Source organism: Gopherus flavomarginatus, chromosome 6 (genome assembly GCF_025201925.1).
Source record: "Gopherus flavomarginatus isolate rGopFla2 chromosome 6, rGopFla2.mat.asm, whole genome shotgun sequence".
Lineage (NCBI taxonomy): Eukaryota > Metazoa > Chordata > Testudines > Testudinidae > Gopherus > Gopherus flavomarginatus.
In genome coordinates this window covers 33975991-33997865 of record NC_066622.1, presented here as the reverse complement: position 1 = coordinate 33997865, position 21875 = coordinate 33975991, and the positions used below count along the sequence as shown (strand labels likewise).

The 21875-nt window shown below is 53.8% G+C and overlaps 1 protein-coding gene, 1 long non-coding RNA gene and 9 other non-coding genes across 15 annotated transcripts; all 11 read left to right on the top strand.

The window, feature by feature from the left end:
* The first annotated feature begins 304 nt into the window (after positions 1-304).
* Positions 305-5882, top strand: LOC127054584 (uncharacterized). Of its 5 annotated transcripts, none has more exons than XR_007775280.1 (12): positions 305-394; positions 1415-1441; positions 2075-2117; positions 2582-2692; positions 2882-2919; positions 3171-3203; positions 3442-3465; positions 3865-4195; positions 4663-4698; positions 4981-5028; positions 5358-5393; positions 5710-5882. It is a non-coding gene; the product is annotated as an uncharacterized LOC127054584 (long non-coding RNA). The 5 variants fall into 5 exon arrangements; XR_007775277.1 differs by having other exon boundaries at positions 4978-5028; XR_007775279.1 differs by having other exon boundaries at positions 4660-4698.
* On the top strand, positions 1788-1863 carry LOC127054633 (small nucleolar RNA SNORD26). The gene has a single exon (XR_007775308.1). It is a non-coding gene; the product is annotated as a small nucleolar RNA SNORD26 (small nucleolar RNA).
* On the top strand, positions 2739-2807 carry LOC127054632 (small nucleolar RNA SNORD27). Its single transcript, XR_007775307.1, has one exon. It is a non-coding gene; the product is annotated as a small nucleolar RNA SNORD27 (small nucleolar RNA).
* Positions 3024-3100, top strand: LOC127054631 (small nucleolar RNA SNORD28). The gene has a single exon (XR_007775306.1). It is a non-coding gene; the product is annotated as a small nucleolar RNA SNORD28 (small nucleolar RNA).
* On the top strand, positions 3507-3633 carry LOC127054639 (small nucleolar RNA SNORD22). The gene has a single exon (XR_007775313.1). It is a non-coding gene; the product is annotated as a small nucleolar RNA SNORD22 (small nucleolar RNA).
* On the top strand, positions 3973-4042 carry LOC127054635 (small nucleolar RNA SNORD30). Its single transcript, XR_007775309.1, has one exon. It is a non-coding gene; the product is annotated as a small nucleolar RNA SNORD30 (small nucleolar RNA).
* Positions 4519-4590, top strand: LOC127054630 (small nucleolar RNA SNORD29). The gene has a single exon (XR_007775305.1). It is a non-coding gene; the product is annotated as a small nucleolar RNA SNORD29 (small nucleolar RNA).
* LOC127054637 (small nucleolar RNA SNORD31) lies at positions 4832-4895 on the top strand. The gene has a single exon (XR_007775311.1). It is a non-coding gene; the product is annotated as a small nucleolar RNA SNORD31 (small nucleolar RNA).
* Positions 5157-5281, top strand: LOC127054640 (small nucleolar RNA SNORD22). The gene has a single exon (XR_007775314.1). It is a non-coding gene; the product is annotated as a small nucleolar RNA SNORD22 (small nucleolar RNA).
* Positions 5569-5641, top strand: LOC127054636 (small nucleolar RNA SNORD31). Its single transcript, XR_007775310.1, has one exon. It is a non-coding gene; the product is annotated as a small nucleolar RNA SNORD31 (small nucleolar RNA).
* Positions 5883-12737: 6855 nt separating the features above from the next.
* WDR74 (WD repeat domain 74) lies at positions 12738-18016 on the top strand. The gene is made up of 11 exons (XM_050960868.1): positions 12738-13032; positions 13129-13235; positions 13471-13592; positions 14292-14355; positions 14623-14766; positions 15127-15228; positions 15824-15924; positions 16318-16373; positions 16688-16830; positions 17009-17065; positions 17371-18016. Exons 1-11 carry the CDS (start codon positions 12972-12974, stop codon positions 17551-17553), a joined length of 1140 nt encoding a protein of 379 aa, XP_050816825.1. The 5' UTR covers positions 12738-12971; the 3' UTR covers positions 17554-18016.
* The last annotated feature ends 3859 nt before the right edge of the window (positions 18017-21875 follow it).

The following is a 21875-nucleotide window of genomic DNA, read 5'->3' as shown; positions in this document are numbered from 1 at the left end:
GCGCATGCCTTCATCTCCTGCGCGTCCAGATTGCCGTTCATCCCGCTATTTCCATAAGCATGCACCTTCAGGCTCTCGAACGTTCCACTTCCTCCCTGCGCATGGTACTCAGACTTCCCTTTTATTTCCCCCTATCCTTGCATTCTCATATTCCGTCGCGTCTGCCTCAGCCCCTTATTCATATTGCGCATGCGTGAACATCAAGGTACCGCCGGCCCCTCGGCCGGGCACAAGCTCTGGGCTTCCCGCCACCCCCTCGTTGCACATGCGCATTCGGCTTCCTTCTGAGCAAGGAGGATTTCCCAGCATACCCCTGGTTCTTGGGTATTTAAGCCCCGGTTGGGAGTAAATTCGGCCATTTTGCTTGGCCGCTGCTGGCTCTTCAGTTGTCTGGGTGAGTGTGGAGGGGTAATTCGCGGCCACGCGGCTCCGCATCGGGAGCCTCTCCTGTGGGTCGGGCGGCTGCTACCCACGGTTCCTCGGGGATCTTGGGAGGGAGTGACACCCGCACCGGGCGGGGAGCTGCGTCCCGCGGGCTGGGAGGCGGGGGAAGGCTCCGCCGCCATGTTGCGAGCCATGTGATTAGGGTGACCAGATCCCCTGATTGTATAGGGACAGGCCTGGTACTAGGAGCTTTTTGACTATGAGCTCCTATTATAGCCACTCCTGACTTTTCACACTTCCGAGCTGGTCACCCTGCACGTGGTGTATGGTGCTGGGGGCGGGTGCTGCTGTGAGGGAACCCCCACAGGTGACACATAGTTCCGTGGTGGGGATACGTGACCCGCCCCGTGTGTTGCCTTAGGTGCCCTCCCCACTATGGTCCTTTTGCCCGCTGCCCTGCTCGCTTTCCCCGCCCGCAACCTGCCCTGGGAAAACGCTCTCGCGCCGCCGCTGCTCAGGGAGGTGGAGCCCTGCGCATGAGAAACCCGCCTGGAGCGCGGCCCGGGAGGCTCTCCGCCCCTCGGGAAAGCGCTGGAGTGGCTGGGGGCGATTTCTCTGCAGGAGCCCTGGACATGGGCTGAGCGCTCCCCACGCCTGGCCCTGCAGCCACCATGCGCCAAGGCACCAGCCACGTGCGGTATCGCTCCTCCTTCAGGGGGTGCTCTCCCCCACAGGGCCACCTCTGGCCGGGACTCCCTTGCAGTCAGGTGCCTGGGGCGGAGGCTGTTCTCTCTATGATGAGACCTATCACAGACCTGTGCTGACAGCCCTGTGAGGACCCCAAATAAATCTGAGGAGAACAGACCTGCCCCCACCCCTGTGGCCAAGAGTATGAAGGGCAGCCATGCCATGACACTGGGGACCATTGGGGAATCTTGCCCATGTTGGGGTGTAGTTTAGGGCTCTGCCCACTTTGCCATGGGGCTCATGTGTCCATTCCATGTTCCTAATGATGTTTCTCTGTATGCAGGGTTTAAAGCTCCTGATTGCTTGCTAGGTGAGTTGCAAATGCCTTCATGTATGCTGGAGCTTGTGTAGCACTGGTTAGAGATGCACTTTCTCTCCCATTCAAACTCCTTCCCAGGCTCAGCCCAGCTCCTAGGGGCAGGTGTTTCTTGTATTTGGGACATTTAGGGTGGCCATTGGGTCCATGGTTAAATTTATAAGGCCATAGTGTCATACTGTCTGATGTCTAAATGGCTGAAATTCCTAGATGCTTGCCTGCTATAGAAAGCTAGCTGAGTGGGGCATGCTACAGGGTGGAGTGTGGTGGTGGTGACATGTCACTGTTAATGCAGCATATCATTGCTGTTAATTGGGTGCCTTGGGAGAACGGTGAAGTGCTGCAAAGATGATAAATGCTGAACTCTCTCTTTCTGAGGCTTCAGTGGAGAAAATCTTTACCAGATTCTGAGTGGCACTGACCTTAGCTCAGGTAGGTGTGGATTACATTTAGGTCTCTGTGGCCTGGTGCTTCAGCCTTGCAGGGAGTGGAGCAGGCTCTTGTTGAACAGCACCAAAAGAGAGCATTTGCTCTTAACATGGGAGTGGGTAGACCAGGTTGCAGGAATGATGCTCTTGTAGGAGGATTAGTGACTGCATGTTAAGGTTCATATGTGTCTCTTCTCAGGCATGGGTCTTACCAGTCGTATGCATCTGCAGCCTCTTCACATGTGAGTAGTTGAGCTTTCTCCGTCTGATAAAAATGATACTAGAACATGGGGTGGTCTACACAGGGGAAACCAGTTCACTTACACCATGGTCAGGGTGCAGCTGTCTTCCCTAATGTGGATTGGATGGGAGCAGGGATACACGCTGTTGTCTTGGGGCTTAAGTAGAGCCTCATCCACTGACTCACTGTCTGCTAGGTGGGTCTCCTGTGTGGAACAGCCTTGCCTCTCCAAGTATGCATCCCTCTTAGACCAGCAGAAAGTGCCCTGCTTGGCATGATGGCTGGGCAGGATGGAGGGGGATGGTCAGTGCTGGCTTGGGATCTGTATGTATTGGACTGATCCAAACTTCTTCCTCCTGCTTACTGCAGCAGTGCTGTCTCCCATGTTTTGGGTTTTCAGTCAATGGTAGTGCATGCTAGGGCAGAATCTAAGAGTGGTGTCTTGTTTTGTTTTTTTCTTTTGAGGATGGGGATTTGTGGCTCCACAAATGGGTCTGACCATTCCTGTGTGCCTGGCAGCTCAATCCTCTGCCCAGCTTGAGGACTGCTGTGTGATTGGTCAGTGTAGGCTGCAAGGTGGGTCTGTTTCCCATGGACACAGTCAGGCTACTGTTCCCTTGCTGTTCAGTGATGTATGCAAACAGACAAGCATATGGCTGAGTGTCTGTGATGCCAGCTTACTTCTGAGAACGTAGAGATCATCCTTAGGGATAGGTGAGGGACTTTTGGTCTAGGAATAGGGTTAATCTGCTCTTTCTGTTTCAGGTTACCCCCATCCCTGGATGGAATCCAACCTCATACAGGTAGGTTTGGAATTATTGGTCTCTGTGGGCCTGGAAGGCCTGCCCTGCCGAGGCTCTGTGTGCTGAGCATTCGCCTCTGGGTATATCAGTGCCTTAGCCCCCTTGCCATGTGATCTGAACCAGTTCCTCTGAAAAGTTTTGAAGAACATTGGTCAATAAGCATGTTAGAGTTCTGATGGCAGCTGACCCTTGAGCCAAAGATGCTACTCATCCAGACACCTGTCTCACAGGGCTCTCTGCTTTCCATCTAGGTGAACTCCTCCTGGGATGAATACCTGTCTCAGGTAAACGCATCTCCTACAGTGTCCCTAGCATAGTAGGGCCTGTCCAGTTCCCCTTCTGTAGCTCTGGGGTGGGCCATTACTTTGATAGGTGGCAGTTTGAAAGGATGATACCATGTTAGCTGGACGACACTTGTCTCATGGCATTGAGTTACCAAAGCCCTGATCATACTGCTCTGGCTCTGCTCCAATGAGCTTTGCCCCAGTCCTGTGCTCACTAACGATTCTCTTCTCTATACAGGTGAGATGCCTTGATGTGAGAAGGGTGAGTGACCTACGCAGTCCTAGTGCCCCCTCTGTCCACAGTCCCAATGAGGAAACTTGTGCCTATCTTACTAGCTGTCCTGGTATCAGAACCTGCAAAGGTGAACCCACTGGTATCTGCAGCATGAGAGGAGGAGAACATGCTCCAAGAGGAGCAGTCTGATGGGACATTTGGCTGGATCTGACATTGTTCCCTGAGTGTAATGGCTGATTAACCCACCCTTTTTCCCCATAACACTGTGCTCTGCACACTGCCTTCTCAGGCAGGAGAAGTACCCTGTAAAACAGCAAGGGGAGAGGGATATAGTCTCAAAGCACCTTGTATTTGAGCATTGGGGTGATGAATACCACTCCCGAGCAGAGAAAGCAAACACTAATCAGATGCTCTGGTTCTTTTCAGGTTCCTGGAGTAAGTCTTGGCCAACTCCAATCCAGCTGCCCAGGTAAGGGTGCACACAGATCATGAGCTGATAATAGATGGGGCTCAGTCCTAGCTGCCTGTTCCCACTGACATGATGAACTCGCTTTGGATTCTCGTTCGGCTGAACATTGCTGTTGAGACTCTGACTCTGAGGCTTGGTGATGAACAGGCTGCAGGCTTTGCCTTCTCAGGGAGCTTAGTCTGGGGATGCAAGTTTAGAATTCAGGGCCTCAAGGATTCAGGTCAAATAACCTTTCTTCTCTTAGGTTAAAGATGCTGGTGTGGATGGCTGCACTGTACTGAGTCGTGGGTAAGTGCCTTTCAGCTCTCTCCAGGGTTGTTTGCAAATGTCCCTTGCATAGAAGCATGCGTAAGAGACCAGATGCTGCAGTTGTCCCTGTGTTCAGCTCTGCCTGTCTGGGGCATGTGTTGCAAATTCCACTGAAATTAAAGTTTCCTCCCCAAACCACTGGGACAAGGGGCATGGAGGGAGTCGAACTTTGTGGTGGTGTCAGGGCAGCCAGCTCTGGGTGTGTTAAACAGTTGTGGTAGTGCCTAGGGGGTCTAGTCAGAACCCAGTTGTGGCAGATGTGGTAAAGTGCTGTCTTGTGGGGTAAGAGGTGATCACTGCAGTTTTAATGATGAGCCAAACTAGCTCACTTTGATTTTACTATACACATGAAAATATTTGAACAACTGAGAAACTGCGCAGAGTGGGAGATGAGTTTAGGGCCTGTGTGCTGGGGAGTAGCTGACTGGGTTGTCCTGTTCCAGCAGGTAGCCAGAGGCCTGGGTTCTGAAGTGCCTGGAATGGTGAGTGATTGCTGGGCCTATGGGTGTAAAGGAGGGATGGGCAAGGGGAGTTGAGCAGAGACCACACCTGCCCCTCACTGTAAGCTGAATAGCAAGCTCTGCCCTATGGCAGGGGTCCTGTCCCATACTCTGGCTCCTCAGTGAGACTCGTACTGCCTCAGTCTGATCCCCATGACTGAGTGGTTCCCTCTGAGGCCAGGAGCCTGGTAGCAGTGTGGTTTGAGAACATGGTGGCCTGCTCCTTGCCCAGCCCTCCAACAGCTGTTTCTTCTGTTTCAGGAGTCTTGGCATTCCTGCCAGGGAATGGGCAGTCAGTCATTTGAGCTGCAGGTAGGCTGATAAGCACCAATTGGGGAAGGGACTGGTTAAAGAGGAGCTCTGCTCCCTCCATAGCAATACAGGTGGGGGATGGCCCCACTTCTCCCTGGGCTGTGGGTGAGAGGTGGGTAGGTGTCATGTCCTGATGAGGAAACCAGGTCACATCTTACTGTCCATGCTGGTCCAGAACCTGCCAAGGTTGAACCCACTGGGCCGGTGGGGGGAGAGGAGGAAACTGTGTTACAAAAGGAACTGTCTGATGGGACTTGTGTGGCATTGAGGTGAGGGGTGGGGTATGATGGGAAGCAGCTCTCCTGTAGTTCTCTGCTTGTTTCTCATAGGGCTGCCTGGAAGGATGGCTCATCCGAGCACAGCAAGTGAGTGTAATTGTTACTGACCCTGTACTTGCCCCTTGTGTGCTGATCCTTTCCCATGTCCAGGGAAGAGCTGTCTCCTTGTGCTGGTGCACCCACCCCATAGCATGGTGCCTTCTGTTGGAATTGACTAGCTCCACCCCTATACTGACCCTCTCCCTTTCCTCGGGCATGTGGTTGAGTATATGATGAACCATTTACCGCCCCAGTCTGATGCTGGTGACTGACTGACTGGTACTTTCTGATGCTTGACCCTGGGACTTGTCTGTCTGCCCCTGGCCAGGGGCACTCCTCTCACTGGTCTCCTTCCCTCCTGCAGGTTGGAGCATTTGGCCAGATGCAGCTGTGCCATCACACCTGCTTCCAGGAAGAGCTCTTCCTGCTCAGCTGTGACAAACCCAGCAGCAGCTTAGTGTTGATGGGGGCAGCCAGCTCCTTAAGTGTGTGGTTCTTTGTGTATTGACTGTTTAAATAAAACATCTCTGCACAGAACAGCTGGAGCCTTGGAGTATGTCTACACTACCTGCTGGATCAGTGGGTAGCAATCAATGTATTGGGGATTGATTTATCGCATGTAGTGTAGACTCAGTAAATCAATCCCTGATTGCTCTCCTGTAGACTGCTGAACTCCAGCAGTGTGAGAGGCAGGAGCAAAGTTGACAGCGGCAGGAAGCTGCAGCTGTTGATCCAGTGCTGCAGGGATGCAAAGTAAGCAATTTTAATTCAATTTAAGCGACATCGACTTCAGCTACACCATTCTTGTAGCTGAAGTTGCATCTCTTAGATAGATTTTCTCCCAACCCCCACCCCCGTGTACACCAGGCTGTTGGAGTGTGCATGTGGGCTGGCTGGTATCATGCTGGGGAGGAGGGAGAGTTACTTGGTGGAGTTAAGGCCCTGCTTACCCATACCTGCAGTGAGGCATTACAGCTCCCTGGACAAAGCTTAGAGGTGGGCTAAGCTCTTATGCTAAAGAAAAGGAGCCTCATTCTGGCTTGCAAACCCTATAGAGCGGGGAAGGGGGTTGGTCTCTAGGCCAGCTGGCCCATGGGGATCCTGTCTCCACAAGGGCCAGAGTTGCTGGTTGTGCCTAAGCTGTCCTGCATCCTAGTGACTAAGGCTGGTGCTCTTGCCATGCCACAGCAGGCTGTCTCCATCCTCAGCTAACAGCTGAGGCAGGACACTAAATGCATTCACTCAGCCCTTGCATAGCCTCAAGTTATACCGCTTACAATGGCAGGGTTGCAGGCACTTCCCTGTCCTTGGTTTCAGCCAGTATGCTTAGCAGGAGCAATGCCCCATACCTGACTGCTGTGTGACAGGGCCAGAAATGGGGATATTCAGTGTGATACCTTATCAGTGTCATGCTGAGGGGACTCCTGGCATGCTCTGGTTCTAGCACCAAGACATCCAAATACCAGCCCTTCAGAAGCAGTGTGCTGAGTCTTCATTTATTCACTCTAAGGTTTTGCGTGCTAGTAATACATTTTAATGTTTTTTTTAGAAGGTCTCTAAGTCTCTATAATTAAACTAGTGTTATATTGTAAAATAAACAAGGTTTTCAAAATGTTTAAGAAGCTTTATTTAAAATGAAATTAAAATGTTGACCTTATGCCACAAGCTTGCTCAGCCAGCTGCTGGTCTGGGATTCTATTCACATAGGCTACAGCAGGCTGAGCAAGGCCTGTGGCTGGGACCCCAGCTGGTAAAGGTCCAGCAGCCAAACGCCAGACCAGCAGGGGGCTGTGCGGGGCTGGTGGCCAGGACCCCAGACCAGCAGTAGACTGATCAGCTCAGCCCACTGCTACTCAGGGGATCCATCCACTGGCTCCTGCCAGTGGGATCCTAGCTGCCAGAACTGCTCAGCCCGCTGCCAGTCTGGGGTCCCAGCCCTCCCCATATACAGTGGGGGTACCTACCTTCTCCCTGGTTCTGGCCATTCTCCTCTCTGCACTGAGGTGAGGGTGGGAGTGCACTGAGCACAGGGCTGGGGGTGAAGGGTTGGGCCAGGAGCTAAAATGAGGGAGGGGGCTCAGGTTGAGGGATGTGGGGCACTTACCTGGGCAGCTCCCATTTGATGTGAGGGTGCAGGTGGGAATGGGGGGTGGGGTGTAGGAGCTCCCATTTGGTGCTCCAGGTGGAGATGGGGGTGCAGAATTCAAAGCAGAGGGATGGAGTCAGGGCTGGGTATGTGTAGGGGTACCAGAGTCAGGGCTAGGGTGTGGGGGATGGGGGAATGAAGGAGTCAAGCAGAGGGCTGCATGTGTATGAGGGAGGTATGGGGTTCAGGGCAGGGATCAGCAGTGTGTGTGAGAGCGGTTCAGGGCTCAGGCAAGAGTGCTGTGTGACTGCCCCCTTGTCTCCTAACCCTTATCCCAACCCCAGCCAGACCCCTGGCACTCACAGGCCTATCCAACTGCTCCCTGCCCCCTGACAGAACCCCCAGAACTGACCCTGCTCCCTGCTTCTCCACACCCCTGCCTCCTGACAGGACCCCCTCAGAACTCCTGACTCATACAAACCCCCCCCAGCTCCTTGTCCCCTGGCCACCCCCTCAGAGCGCTGTGCGTCGCAGCCTGGCTCCAGGGGAGGGGGGAGCATGTCTGCCTCTCTGTGGAGCCAAATGCTGCCCCATGGGAGTGCGCAGCCCCAACCCCCAGAGCACTGCGTGTGGGGGCAGGGCTCCAGGGGAGGGGAGAAGATGGGGGAGGGGCCAACAGCTTGCTGCACTTGACCTGGCCCAGGAGCATGGACCCTGCAGCTTGCTGTGCCAGGATTGTGGGGCTATTTGCCCACAGTGGGCGCATGGCTATGCTTCTGCTCCCTGCCCCTGCCGAGGAGAGCGGACTGGGCTGGGCTGAGCAGGATTTTTAATGGCATGCTGGAGTCCCGGTAGGCTCCAGTGTGCCATCTTTGTCATATGTGTCATAGGTTGCTGACCCCTGCTCTAAACACAGAGATGCACAGCTGTTTTCTTCCCCCAGCTATTAATCACTCTGGGTTCATTAATAAGTGATTTTATTAAGTATCAAAAGTAGGATTTAAGTGGTTTCAAGTAATAGAACAAAGTAAGTCACCAAGCCCAATAAAGCAAAAACATGCAAGTCTAAGACTCATACACTAGGAAATGGATTTATAGGTACTATCTCACCCTCAGCAATGTTCCAATCTGCTTCTTTCACAGACTAGACTCCTTCCTAGGCTGGGCCCAATCCTTTCCCTGCTCCAGTCCTTGTTACCGCCAGCAGCAATCTCAGGTGGTAACTAAGGGTTTTCTCATGACTGGCCAAGTCTTTGTGCTGCTCCACCCCCTTTATAGCTTTGGCACAAGACAGGAGTCCTTTGTTTCTCTGGGTCCTCCCCCCTCCTTGTAAATGGAAAAGTACCAGATTTAAGATGGATTCCAGTGTCAGGTGACATGATCACGTCCTATGAGCCCCCAGCCTCCATTCTTCCTCGGCTGGCCCACAGTACATAGGAAGGTTTGCAAGTAAACGGAGCCATTTACAGTTCATTGCTTCTGAAGCACCTTTCATGACTTCCTCTTAAATTTATATTACTGATGTAAACATATTATCCTAACTTCAGACAGAAATAATTCATGCAAACAAATAGGATGAACACAGATTATAAGAACAGGAGTACTTGTGGCACCTTAGACTAACCAGTTTGAGCATAAACTTTCGTGGGCTACAGCTCACTTCAGAATAAACTTGTTAGTCTTTAAGGTGCCGTGAGTACTCCTTTTTGTGGATACAGACTAACGCGGCTGCTACTCTGAAACAGATTACAAGCTTTGTAATGATACCTTACAAGAGACCTTTTGCATAAAGCATATTCCAGTTGCATCATTCAAAATAATAAGCATATTTTCATGAAGCATATAGAGTGCAAAGGCACAGTAATATCTTACTGGACCCATTTCTCTGGGTAAGAGAAGCTTTTGAGCCACACAGCCCTTCAGGGTGAAGGAGACTTTCATCCCTTGTATTTAGTTTGAGTCCAGCCTGCTCCAGGACCACTGAGGAGTCCATGTCTATGATGGGCTGGGACCCTCTGCCCAAATCCTGGCTGGAAGACTGTGAGATCCGTGCTCCAAGAGCTGCCCCAGGGCAGGTGTGTGCACTTGCCTAGGCTGTCATGCTAGGTTCTGAAGCATGGATTCTACAGCTCCATCAGCTCGTAGAGAAGAAAGCTATGTGTGTGGGATGGGGCCAAGCTCCTGGGCTCAGACTTCTTGGGGTGCCTGATGTGCTTAGAGCTTGGTTGGGCCCCCCTCATGCTGAAGAAATTCTGGTTTGCACATGCCAATAGAGCATTAGGGGTCTCTCTCTGCCCCCTCAAGGTACAGAGGTGCTGGCTTGGCACCTGAGCCGTGTGGGATGCCCCTAGACAAAGCCGCCTGTGTATAGCAATCTCCCCAGTAGGCAGAGCTATGAGTCACCAGCTCTCTTCCTCCCCACTCAGACTTTGCTGGGGAGCCCCTGCAGCTGACCATCTGGCTGATGGGTTCCTGGGTGCAGTAGATGCTGTGAGCAGGGAGGGGTTAACCTGTCTGAGCCTGTCACAGCAGCTGCATGCCTGACCTTGGGGAGCCCAAGATTAACTGAGGCAAACTCCCACTTCAGCCAAACCTACTGCTAAGCGGGACCTTGGCAGTCAGCCCTAGGCTTGCATCTGCCAGGGCTGAACCAAGTAGCTGAGACCTGCTCACCATGGTGACAGCCACTTGGGGCTCTGTGGGAAGGCAGCTAGCTATGCCAGCACATAGCAGCGGGCACTGTGTCCACCTGAGCAGGCCCCAGTGCCCGGGCAGTGCCTATTCTCTGCTGCTACTGAAGGCAGGGAAGGTGAAAGCTGCTTAGGGTGGGGGGACCGCTACATGAGCTAGGTGTATGTGTGGTCTGTGTTCACATACTGACACGCACAGAGGAAGCCGCAGGGAAAGTGAAAGCCCCTCCCTGCCTATTTCTCTACCTTGCGGTCACCCTTCTGCAGGGGAACTGGGGGGCAGGGTGGTGCCCTGAGGCACTGTGGTAGGATGACATAGGTCCCAGGCACTGGGAGGTCAAATGCAGCAGCTGGCAAGGTACAGGGCCCAGTCTTTGTGGTGGGGATATGTGGGACCTTGGGCTCAGGCATGGGGGGGGAAGGTTTGGAAGTTGGGGTGATGCAGATGAAGGGTCAGGTCTCAGGCTCTCGGATGGGGTGCTGGGATGCAGGCTCAGCTCTTTGCAACAGGTTTCTGCTCATGAGTGCTGTGGTGTCTGATGTCAGGAAGGTGAGAGTCTGGCCAAGGTCTTTGTGGTGTTGGACCTGGAGGTGCTCCCTAGAGAGAGAATGGCTTCCCCCTTCAAACTCATTGCGCGCGCACACACACACACCCCATTCTCCTCCGAGGCACCTGCAGGACCGCATGGGCAGTGGGGACCTGGGGCTGCTAAGCCAACACACCTGCCTTTGCTTTGATGTCATCAAGCCATTCCAGGAGGTGGAGGGTGTGGATTAGATCAGTGTCTGGGCCATGTGCCCTAGGGGTGCTGCCTGCCCAGCCCTGCTCCTGGCATTGTGCTGACCACCCTTCCTGGCCACACTGTGGTGCAGCCTGCCCCTGCCCTGACTGCTAACAGCAGGAAGGCAGCTGATGCACAAGCTCTGGAAAGCAGGAACCCAACAGGCCACTGATCTTGCTCTAGCTTTGCTGAGACTCCCATGCTGTGCTGGGTCTGATGGGAGGAACGTGCTCCTGCAGAGGAGGGGCCTAGACAGACTGTGACCTCATAAGGGATGGTATTTGTGCTGCTCACAGAAATTCGGAGACCCCTGGGCATGCATGTTTTCCATCCTGGGATGGGGTGGAGCTGAGATGGACCCTGATGCTACCATTTCTGCTGACCTCCTTGCCAATCCCTACCCTCTGTGTATCAGTAGTAGCTTGTGTATGGAGGGACCATGGTCCACTAGTTAGCTTGCTAGGCTGGGGCTTGGTAGCCCTGGGTTTGATTTCCTGTTCCTCCACAGATTCCATGTGTGAGCTTGGACAAGTCACTTCATTTTTCCATGTGCCTCGGTTCCCCATTGGTTCAATGGGGATAATAGCATGGCCCTACATCCCAAGGGGGGCTTTGAGGATAAACATATTAAAGCTGGTGAGGTGCCCAGATACTGTACTGGTGGAGCCAGGGATAGATGGATAAATCCACCCCTTGGGGTGGCTCCAGCTGTCTTTCTGTTCCTTCCATTCCTTGTACCAGGTCTCTCCTCCATCCTTGCTGTGGATGAGGTCTGTATTGTGAGAATGCCTAGGCTCTGCCAACCCCCTAGTATCTGAGCACCTTCCACATTGGCAACAGCAAAATCCCCAGTGGACTTAACAGTATCTCTGAGGCATCGTTTCCTGTACCAAAATACAGACGAAGACAGAAATTCCCACCCATGTCAGTAGAGATGGGGAGGTTGCAGGAATGAGAAAAGAGGGGTTACTCTGTGATATTAGATATGTGCAAAGAAGGTGGAGTTATTTGACCTGAAGGGGCCATTACTGGCTGTGGGGGTGTTCAGCAATTAAAATACATGGAGGTCAGACTCCGGCCACAGCTGGACTGACTCTTTGCCCTTTCGTTTTTGTCTTATGTCAGTTGTGAAGATCTATTATTGTTGTTCAGCAACTCCAGTGTAAATAAATTTTTCTATGGCTGTGTGTCAAATGCTAATTTTACTGACATTTAATAACCAGGTTTGACTCTCCCAGTCTAATTATTTAGAGTTAAATATAAAAAAATGAGGCATCAACACAATGTGCTGCGTCTCCTCCCATATCAGTTATGAGCATGTACCTAGAGTCTCCTAACTTACGTCAGAGTCCCCTCTTGCTTGGTGCTGCATAAATCCCAACCAAGATCAGGGGCTCCATCAGACTGGGCACTGCACAGACCCTGACTGAGATTGGGTCTTCTGGTCAGACACAGCAAGAGACAGTCCCTGCCCCAATGAGGTCAGAATCTAAACAGCCAACAAAGGGCACTCTCTGCTCCCTGACTCTAAATTCCCGGCTATGCCCATGAGTGCGGCTGCTGCTCGGGGCGTGACACATCCCATCTAAGGCTAAATACTGGCATGAGACCGATAGTCAACAAATACCATAAGGGAAAGTTGAAATCAACTACTCTCGCTCATTTATTACTATGACTCCTCCCCCTGGCTGCTGTGGGAGGTGGGCAGAGAATGGGGACTTTCCACACTGGGGAGGGGCAAAAAGAGTGCACACTATCTGCTCAAGCAACACACGAAATCTGGGTTGGTGGGGAAGGGGAGCGTGCACAATGAACAGGCAGTAAGGGGGAACGTTGCGAGTAGGACTAGGTGTAGGTAGGATAGGGTTCGGTGAGACACCACGGAGCGGAAGCAAATCCGTCCCAGGTTTGTCACAAATCGCGAGGTCTAATACACATCCGGCTTCCGGCGTAACATTGTAAGCGGTCCGGCCCCGCCCCACTCCCGTTCTGTTTTAGCACATTCTGGCCCACTAGGACAGACAGGAGGGAGCGAGCCGGAGCGGACAGAGAGAGGCACTGAGTCAAGATGGCGTCTTCTGCGCGGTGGAATCACGTGTGGGTTGGATCCGAGACCGGCATCCTCAAAGGTATCGGGGAGGGGCGGCCGTGATGGGGGGGGGGGGCGTGTTGTCCCATTCTCCTCCCCCCCCCCGTTTTGTGACCATTTCTTGTCTCTTTCCTAGGGGTGAACCTGCGGCGGAGACAGGCCACCAATTACGTGGCGGCCTCCGCGCTGCGCCGGGATGAGGGCGTCTGCGCCATGTGCTGGGGGGACCCCTCCGAGTCCGAGGTGAGGGGGCGGGGGCGGTGGGGGAGGGGCTTAGGGTGACCAGCTGTCCCGATTTTATAGGGGCAGTCTCGATTTTTAGGTCTATTTTTATATAGGCTCCTATTACCTGACACACACCTGTCCTGATTTTTCACACTTGCTGTCTGGTCACCCTAGAGGGGCTGCAGCCGAAGGGTCGGGGCGGCAGTGGGAGGGGCTGCAGTCGGGGTGCCCCTTGACCACTCTCCTTCCCCAGATCCTCATTGGCTGCCTGGATGGGTCCGTGAAGCTGTTCAGCACTGAGAAGGGAAAGTTCACAGAGTCACGGCAATGTCTGGGCGGGGAGGGCTCGTTCTGTGGCCTGGCCGTGCACGACAGGTGGGTACCGTGCCCCAAACCAGGGAGCTTCCCCCCAGCTCCCTTGTGCCTGTTTCCAGCTTTTTATCTGTGGGCTCATCTAACCCCAGGTTTCACCCATCCCCCCCGTTCCCTCCCGCCCAGGATCAGGCCTATCTAACTCCAGGTCTCTCACATTTTCCTCTTCCCGGGAGACTCATGGATCCCTCTATCCTCAAGTGTCCCCCTCTCTGTCCCCACCCCATCAGATCTGTAGATCCATCTAACCCTGGGTCTCATGCAGCTAACCCTTGGATTAGATCGCTTACCCTTTCCTGCTCCCTGTCACCCCCAGGTTAGACCTGGGAGCTCCTTGAACCTCATATCACAACATGCATGCACATGCCTACCTTTGGATCAGACCAATGGGCCCATCTAGCCTGCTGTCCTGTCTCTTACAGCAGCTGATGTTGGATGGTTCACTCAGAGACTTAATCTACCCAGCTGCCAAAAAGAAATACACCCATGGGGAGAGAAGCATCTTTCACCCTCTTTAGGCAGGAGATTCAAGTTCCCTTTGTGACACCCATTCCTTGTCTGCCTATCCATCCATCTCATCCACTAATTCCTGTAGTGAGTGTGGCCTGTGCCTGCTGTTAGAAATTAACAATGATTTATTTCTCTCTCCTCCCTATCTGGATTTTCTCCCTCTCACCTCCACCATTTGGCCGGCATGTGCAGTTCCATCATCACCTGTGTGGAGTCTGGTCTCCTCAAGGTCTGGCGGGATGCCTCATCCGAAAACGTAAGTCTCTCATGGGGAGAAGCCTGGGGCAGTGGATGCTGGGTTGATGGTGGGATATGGCTAAGTGGGGAATGCTGCATTAGGAAGGAATCTGAGTTGGATTAGGACTAACACTGTTGCCTCCCAGGCTGGTCTCAGGGAGTCGAGCTGTGCGGGGACAATTCCTGTGTGCCCTGTGGGGAGGGATAAGTGCAGTGGATCTCAGTCCTGCCAGGATCCCTGCACTCAGGGATATCGTAACTCCCTCTTTTCTGCTGCCCTATTTAGATGGAAACCCAGGTGGGGGCTGGTGTGTGCCGTATGCGCCAGAACCCTGCCCAGCCGCAGTGTGTGGGGACAGGTGGGAAGGAGAACGCTCTGAAGGTCTGGGACTTGTATCGGCCTGAGGAACCCATCTTCCGTGCCAAAAATGTGAGTGCTTGCCCTAGACGTTCCCCCTACAAGCTCATGCTCTAGGGAGCCCTGGCCCTACCCCTACCTGGCCATGCCCTCTATCAGCATCTGCCCTTGTGAGGAGGGAAGCCCTTGGCCTGGCCCTCAGTCTATATCCTATGCCTTGGGGGAGAGTCTGTCCTGACCTACCCATTGTTTCCTGAGCCTGTGCCCCACCATACACACTCCTCCTCCCTCCATCCCTTCCCCCAATCCCTGGCAAGATCTACATTTCATCTCCTGCCCCTGCCTGGAGCCCAGCACCCTCTCAGGCCATGTGGGAGCAAACCCGGCCCAGGCCTTGTGGTTCCCCTTACCCTGCCTCACCCCTCTTGGCAGGTGCGGAATGACTGGCTCAATCTCCGGGTGCCTGTGTGGGAGCGTGACCTGCAGTTCCTACCTGGCTCTGAGAAGATTGTCACCTGCACTGGGCACCACCAGGTACGAGCCTGAGGGGTGGATTGGATGCAATGGAGGGATTGGAGTCTGTAGGGGGGAGGTGGTATTAGGGGGTGGAGGAGTGTGTAGGTGGGGATTGGGTTCTGGAGAAGGTCTGGGGAGGGACTTGGGAGGCAGTGGGGGTGTGAGCTGGGTTGAGGTGGGAAAGGGATCAGGATCTGGGGAGCCCGCAGAAGGAGGGATGAGCAGACTGGGGTCTGAGAGGCTGGGAGTAGAGGGAGGGGGACCTGGGGAAGGGGAGGTGCAGGATGGTGTTTGGAGTGGGGGAGATGGGAAAGGGGATCAGTCTGAGGTGCCAACAGGGATGAGGGATTGTGGAGCGGGGACTGGAGGGAAGAGTTGGGGCGATAGAGGTGTTGGATTGGGGTTTGGAGGGCTTGGGCAGATGGGGAAGGGGAATCAGGGTCTGAGATGCAGAGGGGGGTGCTGGGGAGAGGGGCATTCAGGTGTTTGGAGGGTTTGTATCCTGACAGTAGCTGACCTCTGATGCCCTCAGCTCACCTGCTTGGGGCAGAGTGGTTGTCTGCCAGGGAAGGGATGTGCAGGGCCACTTTGATGCCCTCTCTGTCTCTCCCAGGTGCGGCTGTACGACCCCAGCTCCCCACAGCGGCGCCCTGTGCTGGAGGCGACCTATGGGGAGTATCCCCTCACAGCCCTCTCCCTCACCCCTGGTGCTGAGTGAGTCACTCTCCCTGCCAGCTGAGGGGGTGGGAGCACTGAACATAGTTATGGGAGGGCAGTGCAGTGGCTCTGTGGCTTGGGGTGAGGCACCGACTACAAATGCCAAGGGCAGGCAGCTGATAGCTATTCAGAGCTTTGGTTCTGTTTGGTGGGAGGCAGCACTGGCTCCTGGATCAGAGCAGGGGGGCTGGGAGCCTGGGCTCCTGGGTTCTGTTTCCAGATCTGAGTGGAGAGTGGGTTGGGGTGGAGGGGAAGGAGCTGCTGATGGCTCCTTGGTGGGTGGTGGAGTGCAGAAGCCTGGCTGGGCAGTGGGCATCCCTGTGACCATGGAGTGGGGAGTTAAAGCAGTGGCGCCTGTCCTGCCTGTGCCTGACACCCATCTTCTTGCAGCTCTGTGGTGGTAGGCAGCTCACACGGGGACATGGCGGTCATCGACCTGCGGCAAGGTGAGCAGGGGCTGGGGCGAGGATGCATCCCATGGCGCTTTGCTGCTGCCAGCCTCAGGGTATGGGGGGGGGGGGGGCTAATGTTGGGAGGGAGTATGGGATTCTGTAGGGGAGAGGGAACATTGTTCCTCTTGGGGCAGGGGAGAAGTCTAACCTTGGGGGTGGAGGAGGGATTCATGGGGGTGGGGAGTTAGGAGGTAGAGGCTAGGTTGAAGTTGAGTCAGTGGACAGGGTGCTACTGGGCCCTCTGGCTTGGATCTCTGGGGGTGGGCCTGGGAGCTGGCTCAGTGATGATCCGTCTCTCTCTGTGGCAGGACGGCTGGTGAAATGCCTGAAGGGCTTTGCTGGGAGTGTGCGCAGCGTCCAATGTCACCCAGCCCTCCCACTCGTGGCTTCCTGTGGCCTTGACCGCTTCCTGCGGGTACATAATATCGAGGACAAGTGCCTGGTACACAAGGTGAGAGCTGCGCCCTCGCCTATCCCATGCACAGCACCCCTGCTGGTAGTGCCTCTGCTGCCATTGCTCTTGCCACTCTCTACAGTGCCCCCTGCTGGGAGAGGCTGGAGCTGCAGTGATTCCTTCTCCCTTATGGACATGTTGCTGTATCCTGATCTCTGACCCCTGTTGTTTGCAGGTGTATCTGAAGTCCCGGCTGAACTGTCTTCTGCTGACCAGCTGTGAGAAGTGGGAGGTGAGTGTGGTGGGAGGGGAGGGAGCAAAGGGGGCTCCCTCTTGGGTGTGGGAGCTCCATTTGTGGGGTTGCTGCATCTTGGCTGCCTCTCTCCTGGCTGCATTGTTATTGGGTTGAGGGCTGTTGGGGGCGTGGAGCAAGGGAGAGACCCCAGGGCTGGGGCCTCCTGCTCCCCTAAACCTGCTTAAGGTAGTGGGTAGGGACTCTTCCCTTGTGTTTCTACAGGGGCCCCTTCACGTAGTCAGGGGACTGCAGGGGGTGCTGCTTGCTTTGACTGTGCCTCCCTCAACACCCCACCCCCTCAGGATGAAGACTCTGAACCTACAGCCCCTCAAGCCGATGTGAAGGAGGAGGAGGATGAGCTGTGGGATGGCATGGAGACTGTGGCCACCAGAACAGTGCTCAGGCGCACTGTGGACCCCAATGTCCGGGAGATCCAGCTAGGCAAGAATCCCAAGAAGCAGAAGAGAACGAGCGCTGGGCCTTGAGAGGGGCACGTGGGGAGCCTGTGCCCCAGCCAGAAAGGATAATGAACTCGCTCCCCACCCCGGCCATAGGGACTCCTGGTTGGACAAGGGGAGGGGAAGCCTCATGTCTCTGCTAGCCAGAGGCACCAGCCTCTCCCCTGCTGCTGAAAGGGACGGGGGTGAAGGAGGGGTTTAAATGTGCCAGCCCTAGCTGGGGTTGGCAGGGCCCTAACCTCTCAGAGAATGCTGCCCCCCGCCCCACCTCGGACAAATGTACATGCACAGGCAGGTTGAGCTGGGGTCAGCCACAGCCCATTGAGGGGCTGGAGGGCAGAGCTGGGTCCGTTAAGGCCCATTCCATGGGCCAGTGAGAGAGGAGAGGAGCAGATAGTTGGGGTGAGGGATCTGGACCTACCCCTGGACTCCCAGGCTGTAACAGCTGTCACACAGCCCTGTAAAAAGAACCTGTAACCATGCCTTGTCCTGGAAGTGTGTGTGTCTGTGTGGGGGGAGCGAAGTGCAGTGGAGCCTTGGGATGAGCCCTACTCTTTCCTAGATGGTCCAGTGCCTGTGGGGGGGAAGGCTGCTCCCAGGGTGGGTATTGGGGGAGGGGCCCCTGTACATGACCCCCCCCCATAAGCTCTCCATCTACGTGCAGCTGGTCTGTGCCCTAGCCAGTGGCTGTCCCCTCTCTGCCCTGCCCCCAGCCATGGAGTCTCCTACACGGCCCCTCCGCCCTCAGGGGCGTGTCTCACCTGGGGTGGGCAGGACGCGTGGGGGACGCAGCTGCGAGCTGCTGCCGGGGAGGAGCCGGAGGCGGGGCCGTGGTGCGGGCGGAGCCGCTGGGAGTGGCCCGTGGGAACAGCCCGGAGCCGGGCGGGGTGCTGCGTGCAGCGGGTTCCCAGGAATCGGGGCCGTGCCCCGGACCATGCCCTCGCCTGGAGACTGCGCCGGGCGCTGACCTCACAAAGCGCCCGGGGACTGCGCGGCGGCCGGAGCCGAGGGCTCCAGGTGGCGGCAGCGCACCCATGGGCTGCATGCAGTCCGGCCGCAGGGCCCGCGCCGCGGAGCCGGACGGAGCAGAGGGGCCCAGTGGCACTGCAGGTGGGGAGATCCCTGCCTCGGGAGGGCATCCCGGGGGGAGGAATCCCTGCAGGCGCGGGTGACCCCTGCCGGAGGAAAGGAGGGGTCTACAAGTGTGGGGCCTGGTGGTATGAGGGGGGAGGCTGTGTAGGCGGCGGGGCTACACGTGTGTATGGGGGATCTTCGGAGGTGGGAGGAGATGGAGATTCCTGCATTGGAAAGAGAGGGATCATGGGACTTCCGCAGGGAGTGGGGGTCTACAGAGGGGAGATGGAATCCCCACAGGGGAAGGCTACTGGGTCCTTCATGCTGCTCTGTGATAGAAATCTCTGTCAATCTGTCCAGCTGGGGGGCTCCTTTGGCCCCCACTCCCTCCAGGTCACACTCCTACCCCTGGGTCTGCTGGGGTTGCAGTGCACATTGCACTCTTATGTCTTTGGGTTTATTCTCTGGAAACTCGGAGCCAGTGAGGGGAAATTCCCATCCCTACTCTGCCCAGAGCAAAGTGGAATCCAGGCATCCTGATGCCCAGCTATCCTTCCGCTGTGACCAGCTAGACTGTACTGTTCTCCTAGAGCCAGGAATAGAACCCAGGAGCTCTGGATCCCCGACCTTCCACTAGACAACACTACTTCATGGTGGCTCTTAATTTGCCTACCATAAAGCTTGTAAAGGTGTAGAATACATATAAAATTAGAGAATTAAAGTTAGCTTTAGTTTGGCTGAAGATGTGTTGTAAAGAAAGACCTTGAGGGTAATGAGTTATCGGGCAGTAGGGAGAATATCTGGTTCAAAGAGTAACTAGAAATGAGACATTTCTGAAGAGAAGGCCTCTGACCGATAGGGGTGACTGCAGATAGTTTTAAATAAGACAAAGAGAATCTGTTTTACAATGAGCCAACATGACCCTTCGCATTCCACACACCAGTGTTATTGAAAAACTTGGGGCCCATGTGAACCCACATTTAGCCCATTTGTAATTATCTTAATCAGATGCTTATAAATATTTTGTTACTGTCTGAATGTGGTAAATTGCTTATTATTTATGCTTTGTAGGCAATTTGTTTAGAGCAATTGTATAAATATCATTTGGCCTTTGGATTTAATACAGGTTCAACCATAAATTCTTTTATCTTGATAACCTGCGTAAATAATAACTCCAATGTTCTGGCATCTGTGGCAGGACAAATGACAATAATTTCAGTTGTTCTAAACTCCAGAGTAAAGGGGTTGTGACCTATCCTCTGGGGCCAACATAAGAACAGCCATACCGGGTCAGACCTGATGGTCTATCTAGCCCAGTATCCTGTCTTCTGACTGTGACCAATGGCAGATGCTTCAGAGGGAATGACTAGAAGAAGGGGGCAATTATCCAGTATTCCATCTCCTGTCGTCTCCTCCAAGCTTCTCACAGTTAGAGAGTTAGGACACCCAGAATGTGGGGTTGTATCCCTGACCATCTTCGGTATAGCCATTGCTGGACCTATCCTCCATGAATCATTGAATTATTTTTTAATCCAGTTATATTTTGGCCTTCACAATATCTCCAGCAATGAGTTCCGCAGGTTTACTGTGTGTTGTGTGAAATAATATTTCCTTTTGTTTGTTTAAAACCTGCTGTTTGTTACTTTCATTAGGTGACCCGTGGTTCTTGTGTTATGAGAAGGGGTAAATAACACTTCCTTATGCACTTTCTCCACAAAATTCATGATTTTATAAACCTCTATCATATCCCCTCTTAGTCATCTGTGTTCCAGGCTGAACAGACCCAGTCTCTTTAATCTCTCATATGGAAGCTGTTCCATACCCCTCATCATTTTTTGCCCTTCTCTGTACCCTTTCCGATTCTAATATATCTTTTTTGAGATGGGGTGACCAGAACTGCACACAGTATTCAAGATGTGGATTTATATAGAGGCACTATGATATTTTCTGTCTTATTATCTATCCCTTTCCTAATGGTTCCCAACATTCTGTTCGCTTTTTTGACTGCTGCTGCACATTGAGCAGATGTTTTCAGAGAACTATCCACAGTGACTGCAAGATCTCTTTCTTGAGTGGTAAGAGCTCATCAATGTATGTTACTTTGCATTTATCAACACTGAATTTCATTTGCCATTTTGTTGTCCAGACTCCCAGTTTTGTGAGATCCCTTTGTAGCTCTTTGCAGTCTGCTTTCAACTTAATTGTTTTGAATAATTTTGTAAAATCTACACCTCACTGTTCACCCCCTTTTCCATATCATTTATAAATATATTGAACAGCACTGGTCCTAGTACAGATCTTTGGGGGACCCCACTATTTACTTCGCTCCATTTTGAAACGTGACCATTTATTCCTACCCTTTGTCTCCTGTCTTTTAACCAGTTACTGATCCATGAGAAGACCTTATTTTTATGCCATGGCTGCTAACTTTGCATAAGAGCCTTTGGCAAGGAACCTTGTCAAGACTTTCTGAAAGTCCAAATACACCATATCCATTGGATCCAGGGGCAGCTCTAGGAATTTTGCCACCCCAAGCACAGCAGGCAGGCTGCCTCTGGTGGTTTGCCTGTAGAGGGTCCGCTGGTCCCGTGGCTTTGGTGGACCTGCTGCGGGACCAGCGGACCCTCCGCAGGCAAACCGCTGGAGGCAGCTTGCCTGCCACCCTCGTGGCACCAGCAGAGCTACCCCCACGGCTTGCCGCCTCAAGCACGCGCTTGGCGTGCTGGGTCCTGAGAGCTGCCCCTGATTGGATCACCCTTGTGCATGTGTTTGACCTCAAAGAATTCAAACTAATTGGCAAGGCAAGATGTCCCTAATAAATGTTGTGTTGACTCTTTCCCCAATAAATCGTGTTCATCCATGTGTCTGAATAATTCTGTTGTTTACTGTAGTTTCAAGCAATTTGCCTGATGTTGAAGTTAGGCTTACTGGCCCATAATTGCCTTGATTGCCTCTGGAGACTTTTTAAAAACGTGGCATCACATTAGCTATCCTCCAGTGATCTGGTACAGGAGCTGACTTAAGTGATTGGTTACATACCACAGTTAATAGTTCTGTAGTTTAATTTCTGAGATCCTTCAGAACACTTGGGTGCATAAAATCTAGTCCTGGTGACTTATTACTGTGGGTGTGGAGGAGGGCTTAGAGCTGGGGACAGGGAAGGAGGTTGGGTGGGGGGGCAGGGATGCGGGCTGCTGGATCCGGGTGGTGCTCACCTTGGGTGGCTCCATGCGAGTGGCAATATGTCCCTGCTGCTCTTAGGTGGAGTCGCAGTT

Coding starts and splice junctions, on each gene's coding strand:
- WDR74 (XM_050960868.1), top strand. CDS start 12,972: ATGGCGTCTTCTGCGCGGTGGAATCACGTGTGGGTTGGATCCGAGACC. Junction 13,033..13,128: donor CGAGACCGGCATCCTCAAAG/GTATCGGGGAGG, acceptor TCTCTTTCCTAG/GGGTGAACCTGCGGCGGAGA. Junction 15,925..16,317: donor TCCCTCACCCCTGGTGCTGA/GTGAGTCACTCT, acceptor ATCTTCTTGCAG/CTCTGTGGTGGTAGGCAGCT.